The sequence below is a fragment of the Schistocerca gregaria genome, chromosome 8, assembly GCF_023897955.1.
Source record: "Schistocerca gregaria isolate iqSchGreg1 chromosome 8, iqSchGreg1.2, whole genome shotgun sequence".
NCBI lineage: Eukaryota > Metazoa > Arthropoda > Insecta > Orthoptera > Acrididae > Schistocerca > Schistocerca gregaria.
The window spans coordinates 456,960,483-456,977,798 of record NC_064927.1 but is presented as its reverse complement, the minus strand read 5'-3'; the positions used below and the strand labels follow the sequence as shown (position 1 = coordinate 456,977,798).

Here is a 17,316-nt window from a genome sequence, read left to right as displayed (position 1 = left end):
AACTTACGGAAACCCCTGACACCTGGTAGAACTTCCGCCAGCATTCAATGCTAAGCGCAAACGTCTGTAGGCAAGAACATGGCTGACTATAGAGCCATGACGAGGAGTTGGCACAGAGACGCTTACAAAATAGCATTGGGAGACACGCGAGGCAGCTGCTCCCCGCGTACAGAAACTGTTTCCCATTTTCAAAGGTGTTTTCGCGAAAACACGGAAATGAAAGTTATTCGATATTACGTTACAAAGAAAATTCACTTTTGTTCTGTTTTCGTTTGTAATAGAAAAGTGACAAAATGCATACCCGGACCATGCCGGGTTTGTCACCTAGCATTGTGAATAAAACAAGGACAAGTCGACAGGGCACCCGAAAGCACACCATTAAACAGCTCGCTCTGTTTATAAGCAGTGTAGTAGTACCGTAATCATTTACTATCTCTACATCAACATTTACATGATTACTCTGGAATTCGCAATTAAGTTCCTGGCATAGCCAGCTTGAAGCTACTTCTGTACCGTTCCACTCTAAAATGGCGCGCGGGAAAAACAAACACTTAAATCCTAGCACGTGAATTGTGGTTTCTCTTATTTTATTTTGATGATCATTTTCGCCCATATAGATGGGCGCCAACAAAATGTTTTCACACTCTGAGGAAAAATGAAATGAATGTCGTGTGTCGAGGGCCTCCCGTCGGGTAGACCGTTCGCCTGGTGCAAGTCTTTCGATTTGAAGCCACTTAGGCGACCTGCGCGTTGATGGGGATGAAATGATGATGATTAGGACAACACAACATCCAGTCCCTGAGCGGAGAAAATCTCGGCGATTTAACTTTCATGAGAAGATTCTGCCGCAGGGAAAAAAGCCTTTGTTTTAATGACTGCCACTCCAGTTCATGTATCATATTCGTGGCACTCACTCCTTATTTCGCAACGATACTACTCCAAATTCAAAACGTTCAAAGTTCTCGCCTAACGCATTGTTTATCATACTGCCATACGTAATTGTCATGTTCGAAATTTGTAAACATTAATTTTTAAAGTGCAAAATACGACTCACTTCAGTGTAGTAGTCATTTTTACAAACATTACTTAATTCATCTGCACATGAGGTTTTATCATCTGTAACATAGAGTGTTATGAGTCTGTAGCTGTACAAATTTGAATATGAGAGAGAACTATTTTCTTGGGAGCTATTTTTATTGTTGCATCTGCTGGTTTCATGAAATGTGGTTCTATCAAGTTTAATGCAGCCAAAATAGCCTTTCCATTTGTTTCTGTAACTTAATTCTTAATTTACATATGGATCTATGACTGAATAAGTAATTTTGTTATTTCTCAGCTAAAATTTTGTTTTTGTTCGTAGGTTGCTGTGGTTACACAGAGCAGTAAACACACTGATATTCCTGTTACTGGCTAGCATCGCGTGGAGAGCCGGTAACAGCATCATTTCCGTCATCCGCTGACAAAGGGCAGGTGGAGCTACATAGACTTCTGTACTAAACGTTTTCGGGAACATTTCATGAAATGAAGCACTGAAGACTCAATTTTTCTATTGACTAAAAGCGTGATAATATTCTGTGGCAAACACAAAGAAACAGCAGCCGAAAATAATCTTGATGATGGTGGAGGAAGAGAGGAAAACGCGACCCTACTGCTGAAGGAATTTGTGCTATTGTTTCTGTCCCTCGAAGTTAATCAGCAAGAAAAACTGTACTCAGCTGAGAGGACTTCAGTTACAGTGTGTCGCCTAGTAGCACACACGGGCAAGATTCACACATTACCACACTGAAACACACTAGTGCAGAGTGATTACTCATTCTGAGCTGACAAAACTCAATAGATAACGCAGGTGAGCCTAGATAAACGAACTATTAAATACGTTTACTTCATTCATTAATTTGGTCCAGATTCACTTCTGGCAATATCATTGATGATTCTTGTCATGATTTTGTCAATTTATTCTCATGCATTTACCACTGAATAGCAGCTATACGTTTTGTATGATGTTTCACTGCATTCTTCAAAACTTACTTCTACTGCGACGAGAAAAAAATAGTCATGTGGCTATATTAACTTTTCTTAGTTGATAGTAAATATCACCCAATCTGAAAAGTCAGTTTCAATACAGAAAAATAACTTACACCCTACATACACAGACAATGGATTCTATAGATTTCATCAACTACAAGCGTGCATTATTCAGAACAAAGCTCACAACAAATAATTAATCAATTTACTGCCTGAATTTTTTTCTAGGTAGTCACTAAAGCCCTGGAGAAAATTGAATTTTAAAGGAAACAAATTACTATCCACAGTTAAATTAAAAACAGCTGTACAATATAACCAATATATGATTACATTAAAACTATGAGTTAAAAGTAAGATTTGTGCAACATGAGGCTGTCAGTTGGTATAATAAGCCAAGGTTGTCTATAGAATATACAAGAAATTTTTACAAAATGCCCTTTTCTAAAGAAATGCTTTTTTGTGTAATGTTTTGTCTCTTGATGGTATATGGAAAAATAAACAATCATTAAACTCTTCTTGGATTGCCAATTGGTTCAATCCACTGACTATGTGCAACATTTCAAGAAGCACTTTTTTTTTTAGCCGTTGGTTGGCAGCATGCTGTGCGTTTACACAGTACCTGAAGAAGATTTTTTTTCTGTTGACTATCTCTCAAGTACTGAGTTATATCGCTATAATCAACAAAAATATCTTGTATTGATCACCACTCTCTTGAGTCCTCCATGTTTCATTATATCCTTAAACATAACTTGTATTCTATTGCGTGTAATTTAAGTAGGTGTAAATATCTTGAAACCCAAAAATTGTAGTACATTGCCCAAAATTAGTGACATAAATCATTGTAAGGATTATATACATCGTATGCTGTAAATTAAATTGTACAGTTTAATACACAATTCTTATTTTAATTGCAAAATAAAATTAATTAAATTATATCACAAACTGTATTTATCCTGTTCTGCCCATCATCTTGTTGATCTACTTGCTCTGAGAAATACAATACCCTTGTGATCTTTGTTACTGGCCGTGAAGTGAATTTCTTATTTGGTTTAACTGTATGCATCACTTTATAATATAGTTATTAGCCCAGAATACTCTTTGGTTTCCTGTATTCTGCCTCTTTGCACATATTAAATAACAATATGTCAGACCTATGTTTCGATTAGCAATGGAAATAAAAGATGATGGGTATTCACAGCATATGGCATTTTTCTATTATTTCTTTCAGTTTTCTGTGTCAGGTCTTATTGGTTTCAAATGAATTATTTTATTTGTTAAATGTGCAGCAACATATTTTCCTTTTCGATAGTTTGTGGTTTGTATACCAAAATAATTGCAGGAGGTAGACAAAAGTATGGCATGCTAAATGTAATTCATATCGCCACTCTCCTTTGCAAACAGTCAACATAAATCCATTTATGGATAACTGTAGTTCACTAAATGTCAGTTTTGTAGCGAAGTGCACATCAGAGCTTAAGTGTTGGATAAAATGTAATCACCATTCACAAAGTACTGCAGTTTATGAATATTAATCCACATTTGCCCTACAGTGATATAAAAATAATGGACTTCATCTGTAAGGAAACAGTTACTATTATACATTACACTGATGTTATTACAAAACAATAATAATGTACTACCGACTAATAATATTACTGCCTAAATTTTTAAAAGTATTTGACCTGATCAAACGCAATAAAAAGTAGTTAAGAAAAATTATCAGTAGCATACAGTTTCTGTTACTGAAAGGACTTTCAGTTGAAGAGAATACACGTACCTCACATGAGCATAGTGGAGTTTGTGTTGATTGGCACTTTCTGGCAGATTGAAACTCTGTGCTTGACCGGGACTGGAACAAGGAACCATGGCCTTTTTAGATCAAAAACAGAGTTTTAATCTGCCAGAAAGTTTCAGATCAGCACACACTCCTTTGCTAAGTGCAAATTATTTTTGGAAACAATCCGCCATTCTGTGGCTAGGCCACGTCTTATCATTTAACTTTCTTCCAGGAATCCTAACCTTGCAAGGTATGACTGGAACTTTGGTGAATTTTGGAAGGTATGAGTTGAGGTATGGTAGAAACTAAATCTGCGGCGGCAGATCTGAGTCATGCTTTTATACCTGAGTTGGTAGAGCATCTTCCCATAAAGACAAAACTCCCGGGCTTGAGTCCTGGTCTGCCACACAGTTTTAATCTGCTAAGAAGTTTCATAACAGTGCCCACTCCACTGCCGTTCCAGCAAGCTGTCCTTGTCGGTGAGAATAGTTCGCTCTTTTTACCAAACTTAAATAAAATTGTCTGTATTATTTATAAAGACACGCCTGGCTCACTTATTGGTACTAGCGATCTAATTTACGACTTCATGCGCACTTGTTGAACACTGCCTTATACGTTGAGTCACACAGTGGATACTACATAACACTAGGATAAAATAGGGTAGTGGACATTAGTAGTTCACATTCGTACAGGCAAAAAATGAGGTTTCTCATGCTTTCAACTACCCACTTTCAAATACTTTTCAAAGTCACCCCAACAGTACAGCAACTCTGTGTTAGAGCATTAACTTTACCTTGCAATATAAAACGATTGTCAAATTCTGTTGATAACCCTAACTTGAGCATTGCGTAGTGGAGACTAAATGAACTTTGTTCCCATACATGGTCACATTACAGCAAAATTGTAACAAAATATCCCGTTTTATATTTGGTTACAGATAAGCATAAAATGAAATAGCGACAGATTGCCCCATATTTCGCATGTTACAGAAAAATTGTAACATAATGCCCCATACATCGAGATGTTAAAGTAAAAGTGTAGCAAATTGCACTGTTCGACACAGTGGTACAGCAAAATCGTATCAAATCGCCCCTTACGCCACCATCATTACAGGAAACTGTAACAAACTTCTCCATATGTTGTGAACACATGGTGGACAGTACTGGGGCAACGGTGGCCAGTTGACAAGTTGTCAGCCATTACCAAAGTCATGATGACTACCACTGCCACAAGTGCATGGTGGATGCCGCTGGACAGTGAAGGTCAGTTGACAAGGTGACTACTATTACCCCAATACGGTGACTATTGTAACCCTAAATACATTAGAAAAACGACTGTTGTGGCGGTGGGTTTCAGCTACTGGATCACAACTCATATTTCAACACCAGGAGCTGACAGTATATGTTCCATAAGCTGACAGTGGACGTGAGCTACTGAAACTCAAAACTGTGTTGTAAACTCAGAAGGTAAGAGAGTGCGTGCTATAATCTAACTAAAAGAAACCAAAACTTTCTGTGTTATTTATCAAAATCTACCCCCCAACGAACTGCAGATGTGAACAAGTTTCAATATGTACGAGAAAGTAAACATCCATTTGCTGCACAGAAAAATACGACGTACTTGGAAACTGCACCAATGTACATGCACAGTCGTCAGCAAGTCTAATTATGATTTCACTTCTGTTATCACTCCTAAATTTAGAACAAGTCTCGGCTGGTCTATGTGCTTTCGGACAAAGCGTACACACACATCTAAGCACAGTTTTCTCTTACGTCACAAATATGGAGGCCCTCCCCAATCGCTTCCCGTCCCTCCTCCCCACATGTGTGAGACGATAGACTAGGCAGTGGCTCAGCCATGTCTCTGCAGCATCTTTTCTTCCATTTGTGATAGCGACACAAGGCGTGCAGCAGAATTTTTGTGGGGTTTGGAAGGTAGGAGATGAGGTAATGATGGAAGTAAAGCTTTGAGGGTAAGTCGTTAGTCATGCTTTGGTAGCTCAGATTCCACGTTGGAGTGGAGTCCTGATCTGGCAAATTGGAAATTTGTGGGGTCTTACGGGACCAAACTACTCAGGTCATCGCTCCCTAAGCTTACACACTACTTAATCTAACTTAAACTAACGTATGCTAAGGACAACACACACACCCACGCCCGAGGGAGGACTCGAACCTCCGACGGGGGGAGCCGCGCGAACCGTGACAGGGCGCCACAGACAGCGCGACTCTGGTCTGGCTCGCAGTGCTAAACTGCCAGAGTGTTTCACACCAGTTTATTATACATTTCCATGTTTTTTGAAAGTCTGTTATTATCTTTGGAATGAAAATATATTTTAGACATTTTTGACTTATTCCACATCCATGAAGACCATTTAACTTCGGATTTATGCAAGAAACATTAGTGTCTCGCCTTTCTTGTAAACATGTATCACATATTCTTGTTTCATGGCATGTTCTACATCCTCTATGGTCTCCTGACTATATATCTATCGAAAAAACCTACTCCTTATCCAATGTAATACAACCATTACTTTGAAACTTCCTGGCTGATTAAAACTGTGTGCTATTTTTTTTTCCTCGAGGATCGAAGGATCAGGAAGAGGATGTAGTGGGTTTGTCGAAGTTTTATTTATTTATTTCTTTATTTTATTTATTTATTTGTTTTTTTTTTCATGACAAAGAAAGATCCTACAGCTGCCGTAGCCGAGCGTCCGAGTCGTCTTCTCGTCTGTTGGGAGGGGTTCCCCCCTATTCCGTCCGTAGAGGATCAATATGCTCCAGGATTCTTCATTTTCAGCGTCTCATACCCGGAACGCCCCAGTGAGAAGGAGGATCCGCAAATAATGAACCTAAATAATTTGCGAAACGAGTTCTGTACTTCGGGTGGCGGCTGAAAGCTGCATGTGTTGTCATCAATAGGGACCAAAAGTCGAGTGTGCCTTTGGGAGCATCGCAAAATATGTAGTAAACGGCCATGCCTTTTAGCCAGTTAAGGGCGTTCGTTCTGGTTGATGGAAAGTATGCGTCGTCGGGGCGCAATATTTCGTCAGGGGAGACTGACTCCGGTAATCGCCGCAAGAGTAATGCGAGCATGCGCTGCGTCAGTAGCCAGCACTCGCTGGTCGCGGCACACGTCAGACGGTGCGCATCCGAGTCAGTAACTGAGCATGTCGGATACAAGGGGTCGTCCGTCAGATGTATGGAATGTAGCCTCTGACGAGTTGCGAACTTCCCATTCACAACCACATACCACAATGAACGCACCGTCGTAGGTAGAAAAGGCGTGTGTACCGTTCGCCACACGGTGTTCCAGGCAACTTCAGGATGTCTGTGGACGACCGTATTTACAGGTTGCCGCTGTTGATAGAGGCGATAATAGTCTTTTGTGCCGGACTTCCGTGTCGTCGGAAGTTCTGACCCTAAGTAGCTGAAGTCAAGAAAGAACTCTCTGATGTGGGTGAGTGCCGGTGAAATGTGTCCTACAGAAACCGGGGGATGTAGAGAGTGTGGTGCCACTTCCGCTATCAGGGTGCCCGTCAGAGTGGCGTGGTCAGCGGTCAACTTGCGACGCATAGTGTTGAGATAAAGCGATCGCGCGCGGCTATATACATGAATTAAACCTTTACCGCCAGCCCGCTGCGGTAGTGTCAGGGTGGCGTATCGGACTTTAAAAACAAGACCGGTGCTTACGAAATGTCCATATGCTGCTTGAAATCTGTCGGCCATCGTAGCCGTCAAGGGAAGGATATGCGCAAAATAGTTCAGTTTTGAGACAAGATAGGTGTTGACATAACGTGTTCTGAGGAGCATATCCAAGCGCCGCAGTTTGTTGTCCTGCAGCAGAGCACGTGTCTGGTGTAGGAGCCGACGGTACGTAGCCGCCGCCGTGCGGCGGACATTGCTATAGAATTGCACTCCTAAACACTTGAGTACGGGCACCTTGTCAAAGGGCACTGCCGTTGTGTGGGAAAGCCCCCCTCCGACATCCATGTATTTTGTCTTCTTCACGTTGATGATGCTCCCAGCGACCGCCCCGTACTGGCGTAGCCACTGTAGCGCCATATGCATTTCATCCTCTGATCTGGCCAGGAACACCACGTCATCGGCGAATGCACCACAACGAAAGGTCACGTCCCGTAAGGAGATACCAGATAATCGCTGCCGTAGACCATGTAAAGCTGGTTCAAGCGCTGCAGCAAATAATATACCCGACAGGGGGCACCCTTGTCGCACTGACCGTCCAACAACAATGTGACCAGCCTGAAAACCGTTGACCATCATGCGGCAGCGCGCTCCGTGGACCAGTCGAAGGACCACCTGTGCAGACTCCGGAGAGAGGCCCATGTGTTGCAAAACTGCGCGTAAGAAGCCGTGGTCGACGCGGTCGAATGCGTGGTCAAAATCGACGGTGACAAGGGCGCCTCGTATTTTGCAGGTCGCCGTCAAAGCAATTACGTCGCGGTATGCTGCTAACGCCGTATGAATGTTGCTGACACCACCTAAACATGTCTGATCGGTGTGAATGGCTTTCCCGATAACGGTGTGGAGACGCGCGCGGAGGATACGGGCGAAGATCTTGTAGTCGTTGTTGAGGAGCGTGAGGGGGCGAAAATCTTGCCACCTACAACCACCATTCGGTTTCGGTACTGGGATCAATATGCCTTCTGTGAATTCTGTGGGGACAGTGAAATCAGGGCGGATCAGGTCTTGAAACATTTGGACCCACTTGTCACCCATTAGGTGGTAAAAAGTGCGGTAGAATTCCAGGGGTAAACCGTCAGGTCCAGGCGACTTGTTCGGTGCTCCACGTGCCAAGGCCGATGTCAGCTCGTCGGGTGTAATGGGCAACAGCAGACTATCATCGGGCGCCACGTCCCTAGGGGCGGGAAAATCGTGCAACAGCTCGTCATAATCACGTACATTCCGCGGATCTTCCATGTACAAGGTCCCATAGTGTCTGGCGAACGTGTGTGCGACGTCCGTTTGTGTCACTGCGCGGCCGCCCTCCTCCGTGTTTACCGCCGTAATGAGCTGACGTTTGCGGTGGCGCCTCTCGCGCACAATGTGATACACTGACGCTGTTTCGTTGGCGATATAGTCTTGCACTCGCGCACGGATGCGGACACCTTCTAGCTGCTCCGTCCTGATGCGAAGTAGACGAACTGTGATACGTTGTACGGACATCTGACGTTCGGGAGACGGTGGTTGCGTCGCCAGCTCACGTAACGCTGTATAGTAAAATTCCGATGTTGCCCTTTGCCAGTTCGATCTGTCACGCCCGTAGACCATCAAGGTCTTTCGGAGTGCAGGTTTGACACATCCCAGCCACCACAGCAACGTGGAAGCATACATGGGCAGGCGCCTGATACATCGACGCCACGTGTCAGTGACTGCTCGCCGACATGCTTCCTCGCGAAGGAGGGAGACGTTCAGCGTCCACGGGCCCCTGCTGCGCCTTGTGAGTTGTCGGGGTAAGGTGACAGTGCAGATGTACGCGAGATGGTCCGTGAAGGCCGTCGGCCAGAGTTCTGCATCACGGGTTGCTGTGCGCAGGGCACGCGAGACGTATATCCGGTCCAGACGACTGGCAGAATGGCTGGTAAAGTGCGTATATCCACTCTGGGTCCCATGATGTAAGAGCCATGTGTCGTGGAGCGCGAGGTCACGTATCAATGCTTGTAGAGCCGGACATGGGACAAAATGCGGTATCTGGTCCTCGGGCCGCAGAACACTGTTAAAATCGCCGCCCACTATGTAATGGTCCATATTTCCTTGCAAAAGTGGGGCTACCTCCTCCGAATAGAAGACATGCCTGTCACCTCGGTGCGAATTACCGGAGGGAGCGTAGACGTTAATGAGGCGGACTGCGCCAAGTGTGAGCGCGATGCCTCGCCCGTTCGGCAAGTACGTCACGTCCGTTGCGTCTATGCCATCTCGGAGAAGGATGGCCGTTCCTCCTGCGCCATCGCCTACGGGTAGGCTGTACATGGTGTAGCCATATAGGTCTAAACGCAGCTCGGGACGGACCTCCTGGAGAAGGACAATGTCCAAGTCTGCCGCTCTGATCATGTCGTGTAACATGCGGGTCTTGACAGTGGAGTGGACACCATTTACATTGACTGTTCCCACTCGGTATGACTGAGACATATCAAGTGGCGGAGGCAGTGTGGCAGTGCAATCCCATAGTGATCTCACACACCACACAGCCATCCATCAGCACGCTGTGCATTACTGTGCCGTATGAGTCCCTGACTGGCAGAGCCCTCCGGAATCAATGTCAGCCATGGGCTCTGGTGGAGATATCGATGTGTGCTGTGCATCATCTGCCTCCATATCGTCTGCCCAATCACCAAGAGACGATTGTGATGTCATTGGGGGCTGGTCGCTTTCACAGGAGCCCACATTTTGGGAGTCGACGCAGTGCGGCTCGTTTTCTGGGCCACCAGATTTAGGAGTGTGTTCCTTGTCTTCAGGCACCTTCTGGGGAATGATGCCACTGGCGTGCGTTGCACTTGTGGGCGAGTCAATGAAGTCGATGTCTTCCGCCGGCTGCACATCCCTGTCCTGTTCTTCAGCTGACAATCGCCTCTTCTTGTGTCGCTTGGGTGATTTTTGCTTTCGGGTCCGAGATTCGACATCCACTGGAGGGCGGGGCTCGACACAGTATCGGTCGCTAGGAACCCCTGTGTCCGATCCCGACAGTGACGGTGGCTGGGCACCCACGACGCTGCGGTGGGCAGAGGCTGTAGGAACCTCTACACCGTTGGGGTGCGTCGTCGTCGACGGGGTTGACTCTCCAACGGAGCTGGCAGCGGCTTGAGGAGGTGGCATGTGTTGATCATCCATCACATCATGTCGTGCCGCCTCCACATACGTTAGCGGGAGAGAGGTCATAGTGGATCGTTGGGGAAGTTCATTGCGGGGCACCTGAACGAGGCGTCGCTGCAGACACTCAGTTCTAACATGGCCCTTCTGGCCGCAGCCGGAGCAGGTCCTCGGTTGTCCATCATATATAACAATTGCGCGGCAGCCACCAACGAAAATATATGATGGAACGTGCTTCTTAAGTTCTGTGCGCACTTGTCGTACCCCGTTAAGGACAGGGTACGTTTCTAATGTGTTCCATTTCTCCTCTGTGTGACTCAGAACTGTGCCGTATGGCCGCAGCGCATCAACGACTAGGTTGGCAGGAACTTGGAACGGTAGTTCAAAGACGCGCACGGTACGCACCCCCAGACCAGCATGGTCAACTCCTACCACGCTCACGTTACCGTCTGCGTGACAGGAGCGAAAGCCGTTCGCAGATCGTTGGAGTAATCTGTCGCAGGCCGCATCGTCAATCAGTTTGAGGTACACTGTGCTGGTTACAATAGACAGATGAATTCCTATCAGTTCTTGTGCTTCTATGTGCATGATGTCTCTGAGAAATCGTTCAATTTCATGGGCCTTCGGTCTCGTGTACGATGCGTTAGCTTGATTGTAGCTTTTCGATATGAGAACGCCATGTCGGGTCAGTACAGGTACTATACGGCAAGAGAACGACGCGACCGCGCGCTGGCGGGTAAACAGCAACACCTGCGGAGCACTGCCCGGCGCGCCGAGCCCGTCCGCGCGGTATCACGGCTGAAAGCCGACTGACTGTGCTACACAAGCACGGCTCACGGTCCGTCCTCACAGCTTTTATTTCCGCCAGTACCTAGAAACACCCCCCAGGCTGTGGCTAAGTCATGTCTCCGCAATATCCTTTCTTCCAGGAGTGCTGGTTCTGCATGGTTCGCAGGAGAGCTTCTGTGAAGTTTGGAAGGTAGGAGACGAGGTACTGGTGGAATTAGAGCTGTGAAGACGGGGTGTGAGTCGTGCTTGGGTAGCTCAGTCGGCGCAGTCGCCTTTCGGCACGCTAGCGGCACGGACGTCTTGTTTACGTCCTCGCCGCGCAGCTCGCTCGCGGAGTTGTTTACGTGATTCTGCCGTCTTAGCGCGCTATATTTCATTCGACAGAGAATGGCTTATGCCCACCGAAAATCGACATTGAAGATTAGCTTTGCACCTGAATATGCCCGACCAAAAGCACTGGAAATCGAACAGTTTATCAGAGATGAAGTCAAGATTGACTGCAACGATCTTGTTGGCATCCACCTTTCTATAGTGAGCAGTGTGGTATACGTGAAATTGGTCAACGAAGACATATGTGAAAATATTCTAGATGCAACTCGAAGTGGTCTTAAGTTCCGTCACTCTGATGGACACATTGGTGACGTAACTGTGGAACATGCGGGACTTGGACTGCGCACGATACGTGTTTTTGAACTCCCTTTCGAGGTGCCTTCAGAGGTAGTGGTATCTGCATTCCATCCATATGGAAAAGTGATTAGCCACACAGCTGAGAAGTGGGTTCAGTTCACTACATACCCGGTTCTCAATGGAGTACGGCAGATCCGCATAGAACTAACCAAACATGTGCCGTCCTACTTATATATTGGTGGCTGCCGTGCAGTTATTATTTATGATGGACAGCCGAAGACATGCTCGGGATGTGGCAAAGAAGGACACCTCCGTTCCAGCTGTCTGCAGCGCAGAATCACACAGTTACCGCCTGGGGACCTGCCGGCCATGACCGCTCCGACGTCGCTACCGCTGACGTTTGTCGAAGCTCTCCATAGCGACCCCCGACCGCGAACACCACTGGCTCCTACTACTGGTACATCGTCGTCTCCGGTACTGCCTCAGGCTGTTGCGGACGGACCGACGCCCTTGCCTCCTCCTCCCGACGTGTGCAGTGGTGAGCAATCTCAAGGACAGGGGATGGCCCTTGACTCCATGATTGTGCCTACCGATGCTTTTGTGCCTGAACATCCGGATCCCCAGGCGTCTTCGGACACTGAAGATCACGTGCGCAAGCAACGATCGCCGAAGAGACGTCGGAAACGGCGGATCGCCCCGTCTGACACCTGCAGGACGCAGTCTCAAGACGATGAAGATCAAAATTATCAAGTTATTCCCCCGAAGGACGAATCCGTGGTGGAAGCACCAACTTGCACTCCGTCGGACGTACAACCATCCTTGCATGCACCAGGCGCTGTACCTATGGACGTTGAACAACAGCTGAGCCAGGACAACTCTTCCACCACCGACGTGACACTGCCTTAGGACTCTGCTGGTACTCCACTGGACGCACACCATCCACGCACCCTTGCGTGGTCTGACGATGTAGCCGACGAAACACCAACTAGTGAGACAGCCGCGAATGCCGCTGCTCCAGCCCACGACTCCTCATCGACAGGGTTACAGGATGGGGATGTGCAGCCTACTGGGACAACATTCTTGTTCGCTGCTGCTCTTCGTGCCTCCATGAGCGTCCCTGTAGTCCCAATTCTACGACAAGCCTACAGGATTGGCTCCATCAATGTCAACACCATTGGCACCCCTGTCAAACTACAATTGCTCCGTGATATGTTGAGGGCGTCGGACCTAGATGTTGCCCTTTTGCAGGAAGTTCGCCTGGCGACGTTTCCTAATGTCTATGGCTATGATTCCTACCTCACGCCGTGTGCCGACGGTGGCAGTGGGACAGCTATTCTTTTAACGGAAGGCATTGACGTAGATGACGTGATTTACCTACCATCAGCTAGGGGTCTTGCTGTGACTTTCCACGGTGTTCGAGTCATCAATGTTTACGCTCCCTCGGGCACGGCCAAGCGACGGGAGCGGTCGCGATTCTATTCAGAACAGATCGCTCCTTTGTTTGTCGGACGCTACGACCATATTGTTCTTGGCGGCGACTTCAATTGTGTGTTATCCCAAAAGGACCAACATCCCCATTTCACCACATGCCAGGAACTCAAGCTGCTTGTGCATGAACTGAAACTCACCGATACTTGGGACCGCGTGCATGGCGATCGGCCTGGGTATACGTACGTCACCAGCCATTCAGCAAGTCGTCTTGACCGTGTCTACGTGTCCCCAGGACTCGTAACTGCCACGCTTGACGCTGAGTTATGGCCTACCGCCTTTTCCGACCATATCGCCTACATTTGCACTGTTTCGCTCCAGAGGCAGAAGGTGTGGCGCGGTCGAGGCCTGTGGAAGCTGAATGTGGCCCATCTCAAGGATCCGGAATGTAGGCAGGTCGTAGAGACGACGTGGAACGACTGTGTGAGACGCCTTCCAGCGTATCCTTCAACACTTCGGTGGTGGATCGACTGCGCCAAGCCTGCTTTACGTCGTTCTATGATGAATTACGGTCGCGATAAAATGTTATGGCACCGACATACCATGGAATACTATTTCACAATTCTCCGGGAACTCTCAAACCTTGCCCCCTCAGTTCAACGACAGGTTGAAATTCAACGTATTAAGGCGAAGATAATTTCTCTTATGCGTCACCGCCTTGAAGGCACAGTAGTACGCGCAAGATGTCACGAATGTGTACCAGGAGAGCTCCCGTCCATGCATCATGTTATCCGAGAGAAGCAGCGGTGTCGTAGAAAGTTGATCAACGCCCTCGACATGCCAGATGGTCGTCGATTGACGTCCCAGAATGACATCGTAAGAGCCTTTGTGGATCACTACAACGAGTTCTATGCAGCAGAGGACCGGAACGTGGCGGTAATGTCTGATGTCCTCCGTTCCTTGACAGATACCCTGGACGAGTCTGCTGCGGAGATTCTCACGGCGACAATTACGGCTGATGACGTCGCCGATGCTCTTCATAAGGGTGCGGCAAACAAAGCCCCAGGTCCAGATGGGTTCCCGCTGGAGTTTTACCACACATTTCATGACATCATGGGCTCACGCTGGACTGCGATGTATGAAGAACTGATGAACCCTGACTTTCCTCTCCCACCCGAATTCGTAGAAGGCTTGCTTATCCCGGTCCCCAAGCCATCGGGAGGTCGAGGAGTGGAACATTATCGGCCGCTGACCATGTTAAATTGTGACTTCAAGATTTTTACCCGGATTCTTGGCGCTCGCATTAGGCGCGTCGTCCCTCAAGTTATCTCTCTGGATCAAACGTGCTTTGGAGGTGATAGTAACATTCAGACGGCACTCAGCGATTACCGTGACGTTATAGCCCTGACCATGACATGTCGCAGTCGTGGTGCCTTAGTGACAGTGGACTTCGACCACGCCTTTGATAGAGTGAGTCATGACTTTCTCGAAAACGTACTCCGACGGATGGCCTTTCCCCACAGGTTTATACACCTCGTCTTGCGGCTTCTCCGAGGTGCCACGTCGCGGGTGCTGGTCAATGGCCGTGTGGCGGGCCCTATTAACTTCATGCGGTCGGTCCGTCAAGGATGTCCGCTGTCGACGCTGCTTTTCGCCATTGCCCTTGAGCCACTATTACACGGTTTGAGGAGCCGGTTGACAGGCATAACAATGAGGGGGACTTCTTTCATCTGCCGCGCCTATGCAGATGACTTGGTGTTCTTGGTTCTATCGGAGGATGAAGTGCGAGAGGCACTGGCGTGGATCAACCAGTACGGGGCTGCTGCGGGCAGCCGTGTGAACCTGACGAAATCTAGTGCTATGTCCGTCGGTAGAGGCCTTCCAGCTGAGAGTGTGGCACCATTGCCATTAGTGGACAAGCTCAAATGTTTGGGGATCACCTTCACGCGTGATATACAGCGCACGATCTCATTTAACTACAAACGCCTGCTTCAAGCTATCCGCACGAACGTTCGTGGCAACCTCCTGAGAGCATTGGACATGTTACAAAGGGTGGATTTTGTTAACACTCATCTAGTCTCGCGACTACCCCATTTAGCACAGATTTTACCGATGCCAAAGGCAATGGCACACAGACTTCAGGCGGCGTTCGGCTACTTTGTTAGCGCGGGTCTTATCTTCAAAGTCCGCTACGACACGCTGACACTTCCTCCTCGAGATGGCGGCCTCGGCCTTGTCAACGTCCGAGCGAGAGCAGCTGCCCTTTATGTAAGTACGATGGTTAAATCGTGGATCCGCCGCCGAAACGGATTATCGGGAAGCCTGATTGATGAAGTGGCCCCTCCCTCTCGAGTGGCACCCGTTGCAGTAGCCCATGTTTCTTCCCCTCTCTCACATATCCGGACCTTTTTCATCGAATACAGTTATGTCCATGCCGACTTGCCTAGTACCAGACCCCGTATGGCACGTGATGTTTACCGAATCATGATGAGAAATCACACTCGGAATGTTGTGGAAAGGCGATATCCTACGATCGCATGGCCCGTGGTATGGCGTTCTGTACACCATATATACCTAGACACGAGCGCACGTGCGACCTGGTATTTGGTCGTTAATGGAAAATACATGACACAACTTCGTCTACATGCCATAAAAATGACAGATTCGCCGCTGTGTCCTCGCTGTCAAACGCTTGATACGGACGAACATCGACTGATGTGTGGATCTTCTGCAGAGATGTGGCAGCTGATTCAGAAGATACTTGCCTTTCTTCTACGTACGGCTCCCCATGCCATTACACCGAAATCTCTTCTGTTCCCAGATGAGACATACTTCCCAAGTACGAAGACCAACGCTGTGATCTGGATAAAAGGTCTCTCGATCTCTTATTTGTTCCATGAAGGTGATAAGAGTGTTCTTTATTTTTGGACACTCCTGCAAGATCGCTTTACTTTTCTCATGCACCATCCGCGATACCGTCAGTACTATGCCAACTTTTTGGGTAGTGCCTTCTTCGATCCCCCCTGCAGCTGGGGTGTCCCAGGTATGAGAAGATGACTTCAATGAGAGTGTGTAATACCAGGACTCAGTCCCATGTACCGGAAAATGCAATATTCTTCGTGAAGACGTGCCTGGAACATGCCTGACTGCCTTGGGATTCGGTGTGCGTCTACCCACAAGTTGGCGGGACGCGGATGCTGCTTTGTCTGTTCTGCCAGGAGGGCGTTTTCTTTAATTCCTATAATTCCCTTTCTATTTTATATGTTACTGATGGTAATTCCACATAATTAAAAAATAAAATAAAAAAAAAAGGTTGCTAGCATCGTGGTTTCACAGTTTTGCACCACGTGTTCAAAACCAATCTTTCTTTTTTATTTTTATCTGTCCGTGTCCATAGAAGATTACGACACGAATGTTTTCCTTGTATGTTGAAATAACATTGTCCTTGCTCGTCTAATAACTGTCTGTCTGGTGAATAAATTTAAAAAAGTAAATTAATCAGAAATTTTTTTAGTTGTTTTCGGTGAAAATTCTATAGAGTATCTTGATTTATAATCATAAAGAAAAAGTCGGTAGAGCGCTTGCCCGCGAAAGGCAAAGATCCCGAGTTCGAGTCTCGGTCCGGCACACAGTTTTAATCAGCCAGGAAGTTTCATATCAGCGCACATTCCGCTGTAGAGTGAATATTTCATTCTAGAACCGTTACTTTGTTGAACTCCTACTATTTGCTTCTGCAATGAAATGTTCCGTTAAATATGAAGATGACCTCTTACTCAAAAAGTGTGTTTGTTTTTATTTTATGTAATGTGTAAATTTTATTAGAGAAGAAGTACGCTACTTCGATCA

At 47.0% G+C, this 17,316-nt stretch overlaps 1 protein-coding gene across 3 annotated transcripts in view; it reads left to right on the top strand.

Annotated features, from left to right (window-relative positions):
• LOC126284582 (fatty acyl-CoA reductase wat-like) overlaps positions 1–3,117 on the top strand; it is a 226,256-nt gene extending 223,139 nt beyond the window's left edge. For all 3 annotated transcript variants that reach the window (XM_049983603.1, XM_049983604.1, XM_049983605.1), the window contains one exon: positions 1,361–3,117. In XM_049983603.1, the coding sequence (XP_049839560.1) occupies positions 1,361–1,460 (100 nt within the window). In that variant the 3' untranslated portion in view covers positions 1,461–3,117. The remainder of the gene's footprint in view (positions 1–1,360) is intronic.
• The last annotated feature ends 14,199 nt before the right edge of the window (positions 3,118–17,316 follow it).